We start from the raw sequence: 13,421 nt of genomic DNA, 5'->3' as shown, positions 1-13,421 counted from the left end.
AGAGAGAGAGAGAGAGAGAGAGAGAGAGAGAGAGAGAGAGATCGGAAAGATTTAATATAATAGTAAATAATGATAAATAGTGATTTTTGATAGTAAATTTTTATATTCATTTCCTATTGAATTTATATGCAGTTACGTTTTAAATCAAGCAATTTTTTGATCATATACTTTCAATTAATCAAAGAATAAATAAAAGTTATTTATAGAAACATTTTAAACGTAAATGTACTTTAATAAAAGTATGTAAGTTTAATTATGTGGAATTATTCAAGCAAAATAAAGATAAATTTAATTATACAATATATTCTTTAATAGTAATATACAATATGTATAATGACAGTAACGCACGCGCGCGTTGCGTTCATCAGAGAAAATTAATTAATTAGCGCTTAGTAATTCTTTAATGTGATTGGTTCTTACCTTTAGTTCTTCGTTGAATTCAAGTAGAAACCAATCATATTAAAGAATCATTAAATGTTAATGATTAGTTTTTTCTACTGAACGCAACTATTGGCTGTATGTTCATAAACAGCAACAATTAAGTGGCCGTTTAATAACTGTTCTCTGTAATCTGTGATAAATCTAGAAAAACAAACAAATAGCAATGAGAGCTCTCTCTCTATTGGTTTCTAAATGTAGCCAATATGTAATTAATTTTAGCGTTAGCTATTTTAAAAATTGCACAGTATTTAACTTAGATTTTGCGCAATTTTTGTGCATCAATTGTAGTTTATTTGAAAGGAATTTTTAATCTCTCCTTCTTTTTCTCTTTGTATGTAGATGACTTTTTTATCCTGCGATTTTTGAGAGTCTGTAAATTTAACCTCGAGAAAACTAAAATCAGGATAAGAAACTATTATAAGCAGCGATCCGACTTACCGGAATGGTATACGAATATAGATCCATTTCGACCAGAACTGCAGGAGCTGCTTGATTTGGGGTAACGATCATTATTATTGATTATAAAAATGTAAGAATTTATAGAGTACTGAAATTTATGAAATTTTACAGTGAATTTTTTTATGCGTGCGGAAATTAGATCGATATATCGAAGCGTTTTTGATCTGACTTAATCTAAATATACAGTATCGGCCAAAATTATATCACTTTTCGATTTTTTGAGCATAACTTTTATCAAAGTGAATCGAATGCGCTCAAATTTATATAGTAGACACTTAGCAGTTGTATCTTGTACATAAAGTGAATAATGAAATTTGACAATATATCCCCATGATTTTTTAATTTTTTACTAATTTTTCCAAAATTGCATTATTGTACTTTCTTTATTTTTTATGATATGGCTGCAGTTTTTACCGTCATAACCTAAGTAACCTTTAGTAGTTAGATTTAGTGTTTTACATTATAACAAATACTTGTAGTGCTCAAGATATAGATGAACGGCAACAGAAAGTCATCGTAAAAAGCTACAAATATAAGGATAATCGTACATAAGATTCGTGAAGGAACCATTCATTTCCGCAAAGAATTGGAAGGCGCGAGTTACTAGACTCAACAATGGTCTGATGTCTCCTAAAGCGACAAAAATAAGTTCAGTCAAAAATAAATTTTGTTGTTTAATAATAATGGTATAATATTGATTTGTCCAGAAATTGTTCTAGAAGATGTCAAATCATGGCTGAATTGTCTAATTGAGATGTGCTTTAGCCTATTCCACTCGCGCCTTCCAATTCTTTGCGGAACTGAATGGTTCTTTCATGAATCACCATTCACAATCTTCCGACTTGCAAGTGATGAGGTATGATCTGCACAGATGGATTAAACTGTTCAGAAGTCGATATTTCTTTAATTTCAATGTCGAGCGCTGTACAATGTGCTGTGGGATATGCGAAGGATATCGATTAACGAGAAAAATAATGTAAAGTGGTCGGCTCTTCTTCTTCTTAACATAGCTTCGTTAGACCTTTCAACTTAAGAAACTTAATTTGTTGATTTGGAAATGTCAAATTGCTGGGCGAGCTTCTTATGTACGACTATCCTTTATTTGTGGCTCTTTATGATGACTTCTGTTGTCGTTCTATATTTTGAGTATTTGTCATAATGTAAAATACTAAAAACTACTAAAGTTAGATCATGACGATAAAAACTGTAGTTGTATCATAAAACGTAAAAAAAGTACAATAATGCGATTTTGGAAAAATTAGTGAAAAATTAAAAAATTATAGGGTACATTGTCAAATTTCATTATACTTTACGTACAAGGTACAACTGTCAGCAAGTGTCAACTGTATAAATTTGAGCGCATTCGATTCACTTAATAAAAATTATACTAAAAAAAATCAAAAAATTTTGGCTGGTATATAAATTCTCTCTTCTGTTATTCTTATTCAGGAAATAATGCATCTTAAATTATTTGATTTAAAATGATTTATCAAAATTTTATAAATTTCCGCTCATAATTGTAATCGTCAATTTCTTCTATGAAAAATATGATCGCAACATTGTGGTTTTTAATTACTTCATTGATTAAAGCTAATCAATTAATTTATATTAATTATTGTAAGTTAAGAGTTTTATTAATATCAATTGATGGTAATGAGAACTATAAATATACTATAAATTATTCTTGATTTTTTAACTCTTATCTTATCTGTACTCTTATATACAGTTCTGAAATTACTCACTAATCACATGCTATTCCTAATAAAAAACTGAGTCAAAAAATCCTCTATCATTTTGCAATTTTCACAATAGTTAACGAGATATTAACTCTTACCTTACTAGATATAATTTGGTGCCTCATCCATACTAACGGGGGGCATTAAAATCCGTCCATTTTTTTCACCTATTCATAATGATTAAAAAAAATTTAAAAATTCATTAACATACTTTCAATTTTATAGAATAAATATTGACACTTCATTTTGGAAAATAATAAAATGTAGTATAATTTATAATTATCAAAAGACGTGAAGGAATTTGCACGAACAAGAATCGCTCGGTAACTAGTGACTATCCTTAGTAGGGTAGAGGTTAATTTCTAAATATCGCTAAATAAACAAACGAAATCAATGTATTATTTTAAGATATCTTTCAATGTTTTTTGTGAAAGATTTTGAAGATGTTTCTTAAAAACTCTTATTAAAAATATCTTAAAGTTATCTTACGCGTCGATTTTAGACATTTTTTTCAGTAGGTAACTAAAAAAAGATATTGCGAAAATTGCAAAATGATACAAGACTTTTCGATTCAGTTTTTTATTAGGAAATTGCATTGTATAATTAGTGGGCGTTATTTCAAAAACATTCTGTATATAGCAAAGTATTTCACAAATTGCAACTTCAATTTTAATGATAAATTACTTACATTTAAAAATAAATTTGTATTAATTTTCTTTTTTCATTTTTGTTATGCATGTGTATCAGTAAGAATATTTTATTAAATATTTTATTCAAAGGCTAAATCACTGTAAAACTAAAAAAATATATTTAATTCTTTGAAAAAGTGTAAAATTCTTTGTTTATATTTATTATAGTTATTATTTGCCTCTACGAAAGCCAGATAATCAAGGAAGATTAGTTTTTATTGTGCACGGCACACGACATGATCCGAGAATACACAAAATATCAGATATATATAAGGTATATATAAATAATAAAAATAAATATAATGTAATAGTTCGAACGAATATATATTTTCATATATATTTTTAATTTGCATTTCTCGATGGATGATTTTTTAGGTCGGCATAATAGCAACAGAAGTAGCGGTGAAGTGTTACCCTGCAGCATCCGTGTATGGCTATACAATATTCATAGATGTATCTAATCCATCTTTACAACATATTGCTCAACTTCGACCCTACGTATTAATGAATTTTGTCCACGCATGGCAGAATTGCTATCCAGCAAGGGTCCAATTAATTAACATATTCAATGCACCGGTATTTTTTGATGTTGTTGTGAAAATTTTTAAATCTTTCATGACGGAAAAATTGAAAAGCAGATTTCACGTCTACTCACACAGAACGATGCAGAACTGTTTCAAGGATATTCCAGCTAATATCTTGCCTATTGAGTATGGAGGCACTGATGGTACAATTAAAGAATTAACAGGTAATTGCAATAAATTAGAACATAATGAAAGCGTTTAATGAATAAAGGATTGTTCAACAGCATTTATCACAAATAAAATTACAAGTAGACGCTTAAGAAACATTAAAAGTTGTTAATTCAAACTTTATAATTCAATTTTTATAAAAAAAACATCTTTTTGCAGAATATTGGAAGAAATTGATCGAGGAAAATCGCGACTGGCTTATGAATGAAGGGAATGACGAAATTATCATTTCGAAATAATAAATTTAGTATCGATAGAGATGTTCTTAGTACAAGCTTCGATATTATATATTTATTATCATTATTTATTGTATAAGTCACACTTTATCTTTAGTGACTATGAAAGAGAAAATAACTATATTTCTGTCTTCCTTTTGTTATACAAAGAGAACTAATCAATGATATGATATGAAAAAGATGAATTATGAAACTTTAAGAAAAAATAGTAGGTATAGTTTATATTATGTTTTTGAACAGTTATATGTTTGTCATGTATTTTTAAATTATCTACTTTTCACATATATTGATATATGACTACATACGTAGTAGGTATATTATAGATACAATATACATAAAATAATGTAACTATATATGCATATCTTTATATGAAAAATTATATTTGTACGTATTTTGCAGAGTTGGGAAAGTTACTTTGTAAAAATAACTAGTTACAATTACAATTTTTTTTTCAAAAATAACTAGTTGCAGTTCCAAATTATTAAGACTAACAATTAACTCATTATAGTTACATTTACTAAAAAAGTAACTTTTTAGTTACAATACTTTTCAGTTATTATACTTTTCTGTTATCATAACAGAACAATGTGAGTGACATCGATAGCATTAGGGTTCAAAGAAAAAAATAATTTACATTTACAATTTACTGACCAATCAAAAAATATTTCGAAGCATTTGTTGTGGACCGTATCCTTAATCAATATTCAGATTTTAACCAATCACATTAAATTGACAAATAAATTTAAAATGTAAAGTAATTTAAAAATAATTTAAATTAATTACTAGTTATTGGAAAAAATGTAACTAAATTAAATTACAGTTACAGATGAAAAAAAGGAACTAAGTTAAGTTACAGCTACTGAAAAAAAATAACTGTAACTATAACTTATTTACAAGTAATTAGTTATTTCTTAATCCTGGTATTTTGTTTAAAAGACTGATACGTTGCATAATGTAAAAGTTTTAGCAATTAAGCTGTCATTAATGTTTGTACATCTTTCGGATTAGATAGCAATTATTGTGTACATAAATTTGTCATGGCGAGCTTCTAAATCCGTTATTTATTGCAAGCAGCGCAATTATTATGATAAAAATATACTATAGACATCGTCGCATCGTAAGTTGTAATGCCTCTTCCTGTCCGTTCTTTGATTAACTATATTTGTTCAAAAGGTACACTATTAGCAAACAATATTAATTACGATAGCAATTTGTTAAAAATTGCGAAGATCAATTTAATTTCCAAGCGAAGATAAAAGTGTCTTTTCGATTAGTTTGACGCTCGAATCGAGCGTCGAGTATCAGCATGAAAATGCAGCCTTAGAATCGCTGATCATAATTCAATTTTTGTACAAATATATTCATGTAAACAGTGCATGTATTACATTCCAAATATCGATAATATGAAAACTCTAATTAAAGACTACGAAAATAGCGCGTATTATTAACGGATCGCTTATATAGATTAAATTAAATATAGAGAAATTTTTTCAGACGCAATTTCTGCGCTTATTATCAATAAAATCATCATAATCGCATCATTAAGTAGATAAAAAATGCAATGTTTATCTCTTTATGTGTTATACATCAAAGCATATTGCGTGCAATTTCTTTCAAGTTATGGAATTACAGAGAGATGAGGTTCATTTATTACCGCTAGTAATGCAAGCAGACCTTAATGATTGTTCCTAATGCGCAATATATTTATATAAATTAAAATCATCATTTTTTTATGCTTATTTTAAAATTGAAAATGTCATTTAAATATTATCATATAATTGCTTTAGTACAAATAAAAAGGTAAAAATAGTATATTTGCTTGTGCTTTCAAAAGATGTAGTTTTGCTCCACTTCTATTTAGAAAAGAATGGCGCCTATATATGTACATCCTCAGTGACACTCTTAACTTTTTTATAATCATTTTATAATTATTTTGTAATTAAATGAAACTTATTAAATATTTTATTTTTAGTTGTATTTATATTTACATCAGTGCTGGGATTTATTGAGTTGCACATTTCGACCGAATGAATACGAAAAAGATTTCAGCTTGGTTCCTGTCTTTTCTTCACCATTCCCCGCGCAGCCTAAATGCCAATCGCCAGGGAAGTAAGGAGCAGGAACCAAGCTAAAAATCGGCCGAAATGTGCAACTAAATCCTAGTACTAATTTACATGATAGTCTTATTTTAACATTAAAATAAAAGTTTATAATAAGGTAGCTGAGCCGAATAAGACCCATTTAATTTATTTTATTTTTTTTTAAATTTTATTTATAATATATTGAACAAATAGGGGATACTGAAATAAATTAAGTGAGAATCAAATCTTCATTTTATTTGCTCCCAAAAGAAAAATATATTGTTTATGTACAATATGTATAAATGAACGATAAAAAAATTTTTGTTAAACTCTGATATTGAGCCTCATTACATGCATATGAATATAAAAGGTCCAGATAAAAAATAAATTAAAAGTAAATTAAAAGAAAATATTATAACATTATTTTTTTAAATCAGTTTTAAAATGATTATTAATCATAAAAAAGATATTCCTTAGGATTTACTCTACTATCAAATATTACAATTATCTTTAATTTTCTTTGTAATTAACTTTTTAATCTTTGGAAATTTCTAACAATTTGAATGCAATTTTGGCTTCTTAAAAGATAACAGCATTGAAAGTTATTATTCTCTGGCGTAAACTTCACATATAACAAACAAATAATTATAGCGTTTTCTCTGAATGTAATCTCGCACTACACCAGTTGTGTGTAAGTATCAATGCTACCATGGTGTACACTATTTCATGTTATGTTAATTTTGTTACCGATTAATGTCACACTAGCTCTACACCATCTCTTTAAGATCGTGTAGCAAAACCTCACTTAAATTTGCATAAAATTTGCACTACATTATAGCCGGAAACACATTACACTGAATGAATTCGCCTATCAGCCAAGGAAACAGCTCAGTGTTGCGACTGGTGAGCGATAGTGTAGTTAAGAAAAAACACTATTAGTTATAATAATAATTACATAAATAATTATTCAATAAACACATTGTTTAAAAAAAATATTTATTTCAAAATATTTATTTCAAATACTTATTTCAAAATACTTATTTTAAATATTTATTTCAAAAAATTAATTCATTAGTTATTTTTCAGTTAGGAAGTTAAATAATATTATAATAAATTATGAAATATTATATACTAATAAATTTTTAGCGGATTATTATAAAAATGGCTCTATACACGTTTTTGTTGTATTAAACAAACGTGTTGCTACTGATTCCAATTCTTTATCTCCCTTTTTATCTACTTCCTGTGACAAATCTTTTAAACATATACTGCAGGCTTAAAATGAGTGAATTTTAAAGTAATACATTTAAAAGTGGGTCTTATTTAGTACTGAGCTTTATTCGACTCAGATACTTTACATAATGTTCTCGTATTTTATTTTAAGTTAATTACAATTTTAAAAAGTTGCATAAATAATTAAGGTAATTACTCTAATTATCCTAGTTAATAGCGCTTTGTTCTAATCTTTACCGAGTTGAAAAGAAAATTATTTCTCTTTTTCTTTCATCCTTTCGAAGATGAGTACCACTGGACTCTAATAATACTCGAACGTGCACTGCTTGCTATGATTCATAGCAGCAGAGAGTCAGAGTGAGACCAATTATAGAGTGGTTAAAAAGAGACAGATAGTCTACATCACCGAAGAATCTTCTCCGTTGCAGAATAGTTAAACAGTTCCTTATCATCATATTATTTTATTCTCATTTTTTTTATGGACATAGCAATACACGTTCTATATTATTCGAGTTCAATGATGAATATTAAATATTCATTAAGTTAATCAATCTTAAGTTAATCTATTATGTACATTATGTACTGCAGATGGCGCAATATCTGATTATTAAAGTTGATTTGTCAAAGAAGTCATTCCAAAGAACACATACTTGTGCAATTGTCTGCAGATCATACTTATCATTGATCGCGCGTTGCGTTCGAGTTTTGTGCATTCGAGTTTTTACAACCAGCACATGTGAGTCTCTCCGTGAACAAGGTTTCACATTCACTATCATCACGATGGCGAGTAACTACAGCGACAGCGTTGTGCACACTAGGCAAGAACTGACAAGTGACGATAAAAAATATGCAGCGGTACATTTGAACGAAACTGACAAGATTAGAAAGAACGCCATTGCGGAGATCAAACGCTGGATCGAAGAGTGCGATGACTTGCGCATACAAATTAATAAAAATGATAGAGGTAATGACTATGCATTAAAATATATCGCCTGAGTTTTTGAATTACGAATTATTAATTTCGAATAATAAAATTAGGGATGCATCGGATCATAAAATTATCAGATATCTGAAAAGAATATAACATCAGATTTCCGATATCTAGTTAGGCAATTTTTCGAATCGGATATCCAGATATTTTTCAAATATCTGAAACAATGTCTAAAAAAAAGCTAAATAAAGAAAGAAAAAAGGAGCAAAAAAGAAAAGGGACTGTAAGAAAAAAATAGTAATAATAATTATGATTTTAATATTATTATTCGAATTTGATTATCAACAGATGATAATTATATAGAGAAAAAAATTATAATTTTGTAATATATAAGATATTATAACATAAGTATACATACATACTTATTTATACATGCATACTTATACATAGAACATTTATGTAATAAAAAATCAATTTAATGATATCTTATTAAAATATTTATATTAATAATAATCGCAAATTTATATCAATTGTCGATGATGTAAGTGTTCTTCAATCTCTCAGAGCTCTTTTTGTATGGACGAAAATTTGCCCAGGATTGACGGTCTTTAATAATATCGTCGGCATCATTTTATCCTTCTTTAGTATTCGATAAAGCAACAAGAACAATATAAATGCATCAAGCGTTTTATATGTAATTCGAAATACGCTATATGCTATTCCTGTTTTATATCTAATTAATGATAAAATAATAGAATGACACGCTAGCGCTGATAGTGTTGCTATCGCTCCCCGAATGCAGCCTTAGCTGAACTTCTTGCACAATTTTTCTTTTTTTTTTATCTCTTCAATGTGAAAAGAAAAAAAGGAAGATATAAAGTTCAGCTGAAAAGAATAGAAGTGTGCATCAATGACGCAAACTTTTAATATAAAATTTCAATCAGATATATTCGAATACTAATGATATCCAACTATCCAGTCGAATAGTAAAAAAGTGCCGGATAATATCAGATGCCGGATACTTTTCAGGTATTTCTGTGCATTCCTAAGGCGCCGAAGTTATTTAGTACTTTATTCAACGAATTAAAGAATATAATTGATTTTTAATATCTTTAATTAATCAAGAAAGCAAGAAAAAAATTTCCATATTTCTCTGTCATTTTAGTAATTAAAATATGTTTGTAAATATAGATGAACAGATAGCCAAATAAGAGCAATATGTTGCCATTTTGCTGTCACTTATTCCGCAATTCAATTTTATCAAACTAAAAACAAAGTTGTTTCCACCAACTGTTGTTCTGATGTCACGTAAAATCTTCCTTAGAATTCAGCAAACTGCTGGCAAGTTGTCATCATGTGTGCATGGCCGTCAGTTTGCTGTCAACGTGATGAGTTTATTATTTCTCAATATATACTCTTACAATTTCATAAACTCATGAAATCTATTTGTTTTCTTGATGTTAGCTCAATTCATTAGATTTCAATAACAGCAAATTATCGACAATACAATGTATTGTTAAAAACAATTGTCGCAAAACATGCATCAATTGTTCCATATGCTAAATCTTGGGGCTATCTAGGTTATTATGCAATGATTAGATTTAATACTTTAATACTATTCTTAAACTTTATGCATCGATTACATTAAAGTTTTATTAGTCATTATAAATAACAATAAGATATTTAAATTTTTAACTTTTACTTTTACACTTTGATTGCTATATATATAAAGTTTAGCAATTTTGATTGTATATGTAAATGTGTCATTTTAGACAAAAGATGTGAAATATATTACATCTGTGCGGATTAACTGAGCAGAATAAAATATGATACCATTATACAACATGTTTTTTTTCAAAAAAGTGATCTATAATAATTTATAATTAAAATGCTTATAAATATTAATTTCTTAACAATAGCTTAATAAATTCTTGATATAATAAAAATCTTAGTATAATAAAGCCTCTCTTTAATATTTTCTGATGTTAAACGGAAATTTTTGTTCTTAAAGTCATGCTACTCTATGAATGTATTTATAATACATAATAAGATTTATTGTTAATACCGCTTCAATTGTAGTTTCTTATTTGAAACGAATTTTTAATCTGTACACAGGTGACTTTCTTATCCTGCGATTTTTGAGAGTTTGCAAATTTAATCTTGAGAAAACTAAGATCAGAATGCAAAACTATTATAAACAGCGATTTTGCTTACCAGAATGGTACATGAATAAAAATCCATTTCGACCGGAACTACAAGAACTACTTGATTTAGGGTAACGATTATTATTTTAGAATGTTAATCAAATTTTGTAAATTTTCTTTTATTTCCTATTTCTTTATTTCCTTTAATTCTCTAGAAACGACATCAATTTTGTTATTTAAAACAAATAATTTTTATTGATTTTATTAAAAAATATTTTGTATGTGAAGAATCGATATACTATACCCTACTGGGATCTTTTTGCCAGATAAATTACGTTTTTTAGTGTTAACAGTTAATACTACATACATTTCTATCATTAGTTTTTAAATATAATCAATTTGCTCAGATTCCGAATTTATCCTGAATTTAATGTTAAAATGAATGTTGCAAATATGCAATTTACACTGAAAAAATTAATTTGTTTTATTTATTTTAGGTTCCCAACAGAATTTTTATATTGTTATTTCAATTTTACTAATAACTTGTTTAAAAATTATAAATCAATATTTGATTTATAAACTTTTTTTCTTTTTAAATTTTAAGAAGAATATTTTATTAAGAACTTTTGAAAATATTCGATGCATTGTTATAATACCAAAAGATATTTTGATTTTTCGAAAGAGTTTTAAATATTCATGTTTAGGATAATTTTGCCTCTGCGGAAGCCAGACAATCATGGGAGATTGGTTATGATCATATATGGCACTCGGCATGACCCGAAGAAACACAAAATTGCAGACATAGCTAAAGTAGCATAATGCTCGAATATTTTATGATAGATGTTGTTATGATAAATTATTTATAATTATCATATATTATTTCGGATGATTTTTTAGATCGCCGTGATGATGACAGAAATTGCGATAAAGAATTATACCACAGTATCTGTGTATGGCTGCTCATTGTTCCTAGACGTAGCCAATCCAACTATACAACATGCTCTTCAAATGCGACCCCAAGTTATAATGAATTTGGTTCACGGATGGCAGAGTAGCTATCCTTTGAGAATTCAGTCGATTAACATTATTAACGTAAACAAATATATCGATATTATTTTGAGAATGTTTAGATCTTTTATGATTGAAAAGATGAAGAATAGATTGCACGTCTATTCACAAAGTGCGATGCAGGATTGTTTCAAGGATATTCCAGCTAATATTTTGCCCGTCGAATTTGGAGGCACTGATGATACACTTCAGGAATTAGCAGGTAATTATGGAATGAAACGTGTTTATTAAATGTGTGATACAGATTTTCTTACTAAGTAGAAGAAAAATAATTTTTTTACTATTAAGATAAGCAATTGTTCAACAGCAATTATTTTTAGAGTTCATTGATATATATAACTATATTAGATAGTATGTAATATAAAAAATTACGTTTACAGGATATTGGAAGAAATTATTGGAGGAAAATCGCGACTGGCTTATGGATGATGAAAAAAATTGTTACTAAAAAAAATTTTTTTTTTGTTTTGCTGCACAGAAATCATAATATTATATGGTGACACAACATGTTTATCTGTTCTTTCTTAAAAGATGAAAACTATAAAATGTAATTAATAATAATTGTTTATAATTTTAGGCAAAGTAGCTAATATTTTTAATTTATGCCAAGAATTCACTCTATTTATCTTGTATTTATTATCTAATCTAGTTTTACGAAGACCCATCTATCTAATACATCTATCTACATCTATCATAACGTTGCGATTGTAACGGTCATAATCATAAGAAAAGAAGCTAGTAAACATTGTTTGTTTACATAAGATGGTAACGCAGCTAATAACAGAATGTTAGACAGTTTTTCTTTGACAATAATGATCTACGTGTTAGAATTGCATTTAACGTATGATCACAATAATATATAATATTTATTTATATATAAAAATATTTAATATTAACATATCAAGAATTCTTTATATATTGCAGCATACATATATGTAAAATCGCGTTGTTTGTTTTCTTGGAATGATTACATCATTTATTTAGAATGTAAGACCAAATAAAACATTGTAAATATCGCTTTTTATAGAGCTTTTTTATAGAGATGATAGTGAAAAAAATGTTATCGAAAAAATGATGGGTTTAGTCTATCAATCGACCATGGACTATCGTATCGCGAGACAAGCATCGTAATCGTAAAAATTAATTCTTGCGACGAGCTTACGATAATTGTTATGATGAGCGTTACAATCATCGTAAAGAGCTTACGATAAACATTACAATTTAGATGGATCTTTATACAAACAAAAATGTTTTTAGCACATGGATATTTAATATCTTATTGATTTGTATAATTTTACTTAAATGTAAATTTATTATATATTAGAAGAGTGGTTGAATGTCGCATGAATTAATGAAGTATAAGATGATAATTTCAGAGCATTAGATTCGAAATAAATCAACAGAATTAATCTGTGTATAAATTACGTAAAGCAATAATAGTAGGACGAGGAGTAAAAAAGAAAAACAATTTATATTGAGATATATCGACGCAATAATAACATTTTTATGATACATGTACATATATAAGAGTCCCATTTATGTATATAAATAAAATACAATACACTTTTTTGCACTTTGTTGTCAAGTTTTCTTTTTGCGTCGCACATTTTTGATAATATTTTATTTTTTTTACTAATTATGTCTAATGGCA

At 27.4% G+C, this 13,421-nt stretch overlaps 2 protein-coding genes across 2 annotated transcripts in view; both read left to right on the top strand.

Moving 5' to 3' along the window:
• LOC108690337 (alpha-tocopherol transfer protein-like) overlaps nt 1–4,316 on the top strand; it is a 4,675-nt gene extending 359 nt beyond the window's left edge. The window contains exons 2-5 of the mRNA XM_018197577.1: nt 781–940; nt 3,494–3,599; nt 3,701–4,073; nt 4,237–4,316. Coding sequence (XP_018053066.1) covers nt 781–940; nt 3,494–3,599; nt 3,701–4,073; nt 4,237–4,316 — 719 coding nt within the window. The remainder of the gene's footprint in view (nt 1–780; nt 941–3,493; nt 3,600–3,700; nt 4,074–4,236) is intronic.
• Nucleotides 4,317–8,224: 3,908 nt separating this feature from the next.
• On the top strand, nt 8,225–12,245 carry LOC108690339 (alpha-tocopherol transfer protein-like). The gene is made up of 5 exons (XM_018197580.1): nt 8,225–8,591; nt 10,674–10,833; nt 11,407–11,512; nt 11,600–11,972; nt 12,151–12,245. Exons 1-5 carry the CDS (start codon nt 8,408–8,410, stop codon nt 12,216–12,218), a joined length of 891 nt encoding a protein of 296 aa, XP_018053069.1. The 5' UTR covers nt 8,225–8,407; the 3' UTR covers nt 12,219–12,245.
• Nucleotides 12,246–13,421: the final 1,176 nt, after the last annotated feature.

The sequence above is a fragment of the Atta colombica genome, unplaced genomic scaffold, assembly GCF_001594045.1.
Source record: "Atta colombica isolate Treedump-2 unplaced genomic scaffold, Acol1.0 scaffold315, whole genome shotgun sequence".
In the NCBI taxonomy this organism is placed as follows: Eukaryota; Metazoa; Arthropoda; class Insecta; order Hymenoptera; family Formicidae; genus Atta; species Atta colombica.
The sequence above is the reverse complement of the archived record's forward strand: the minus strand, read 5'-3'. Positions and strand labels throughout refer to the sequence as shown.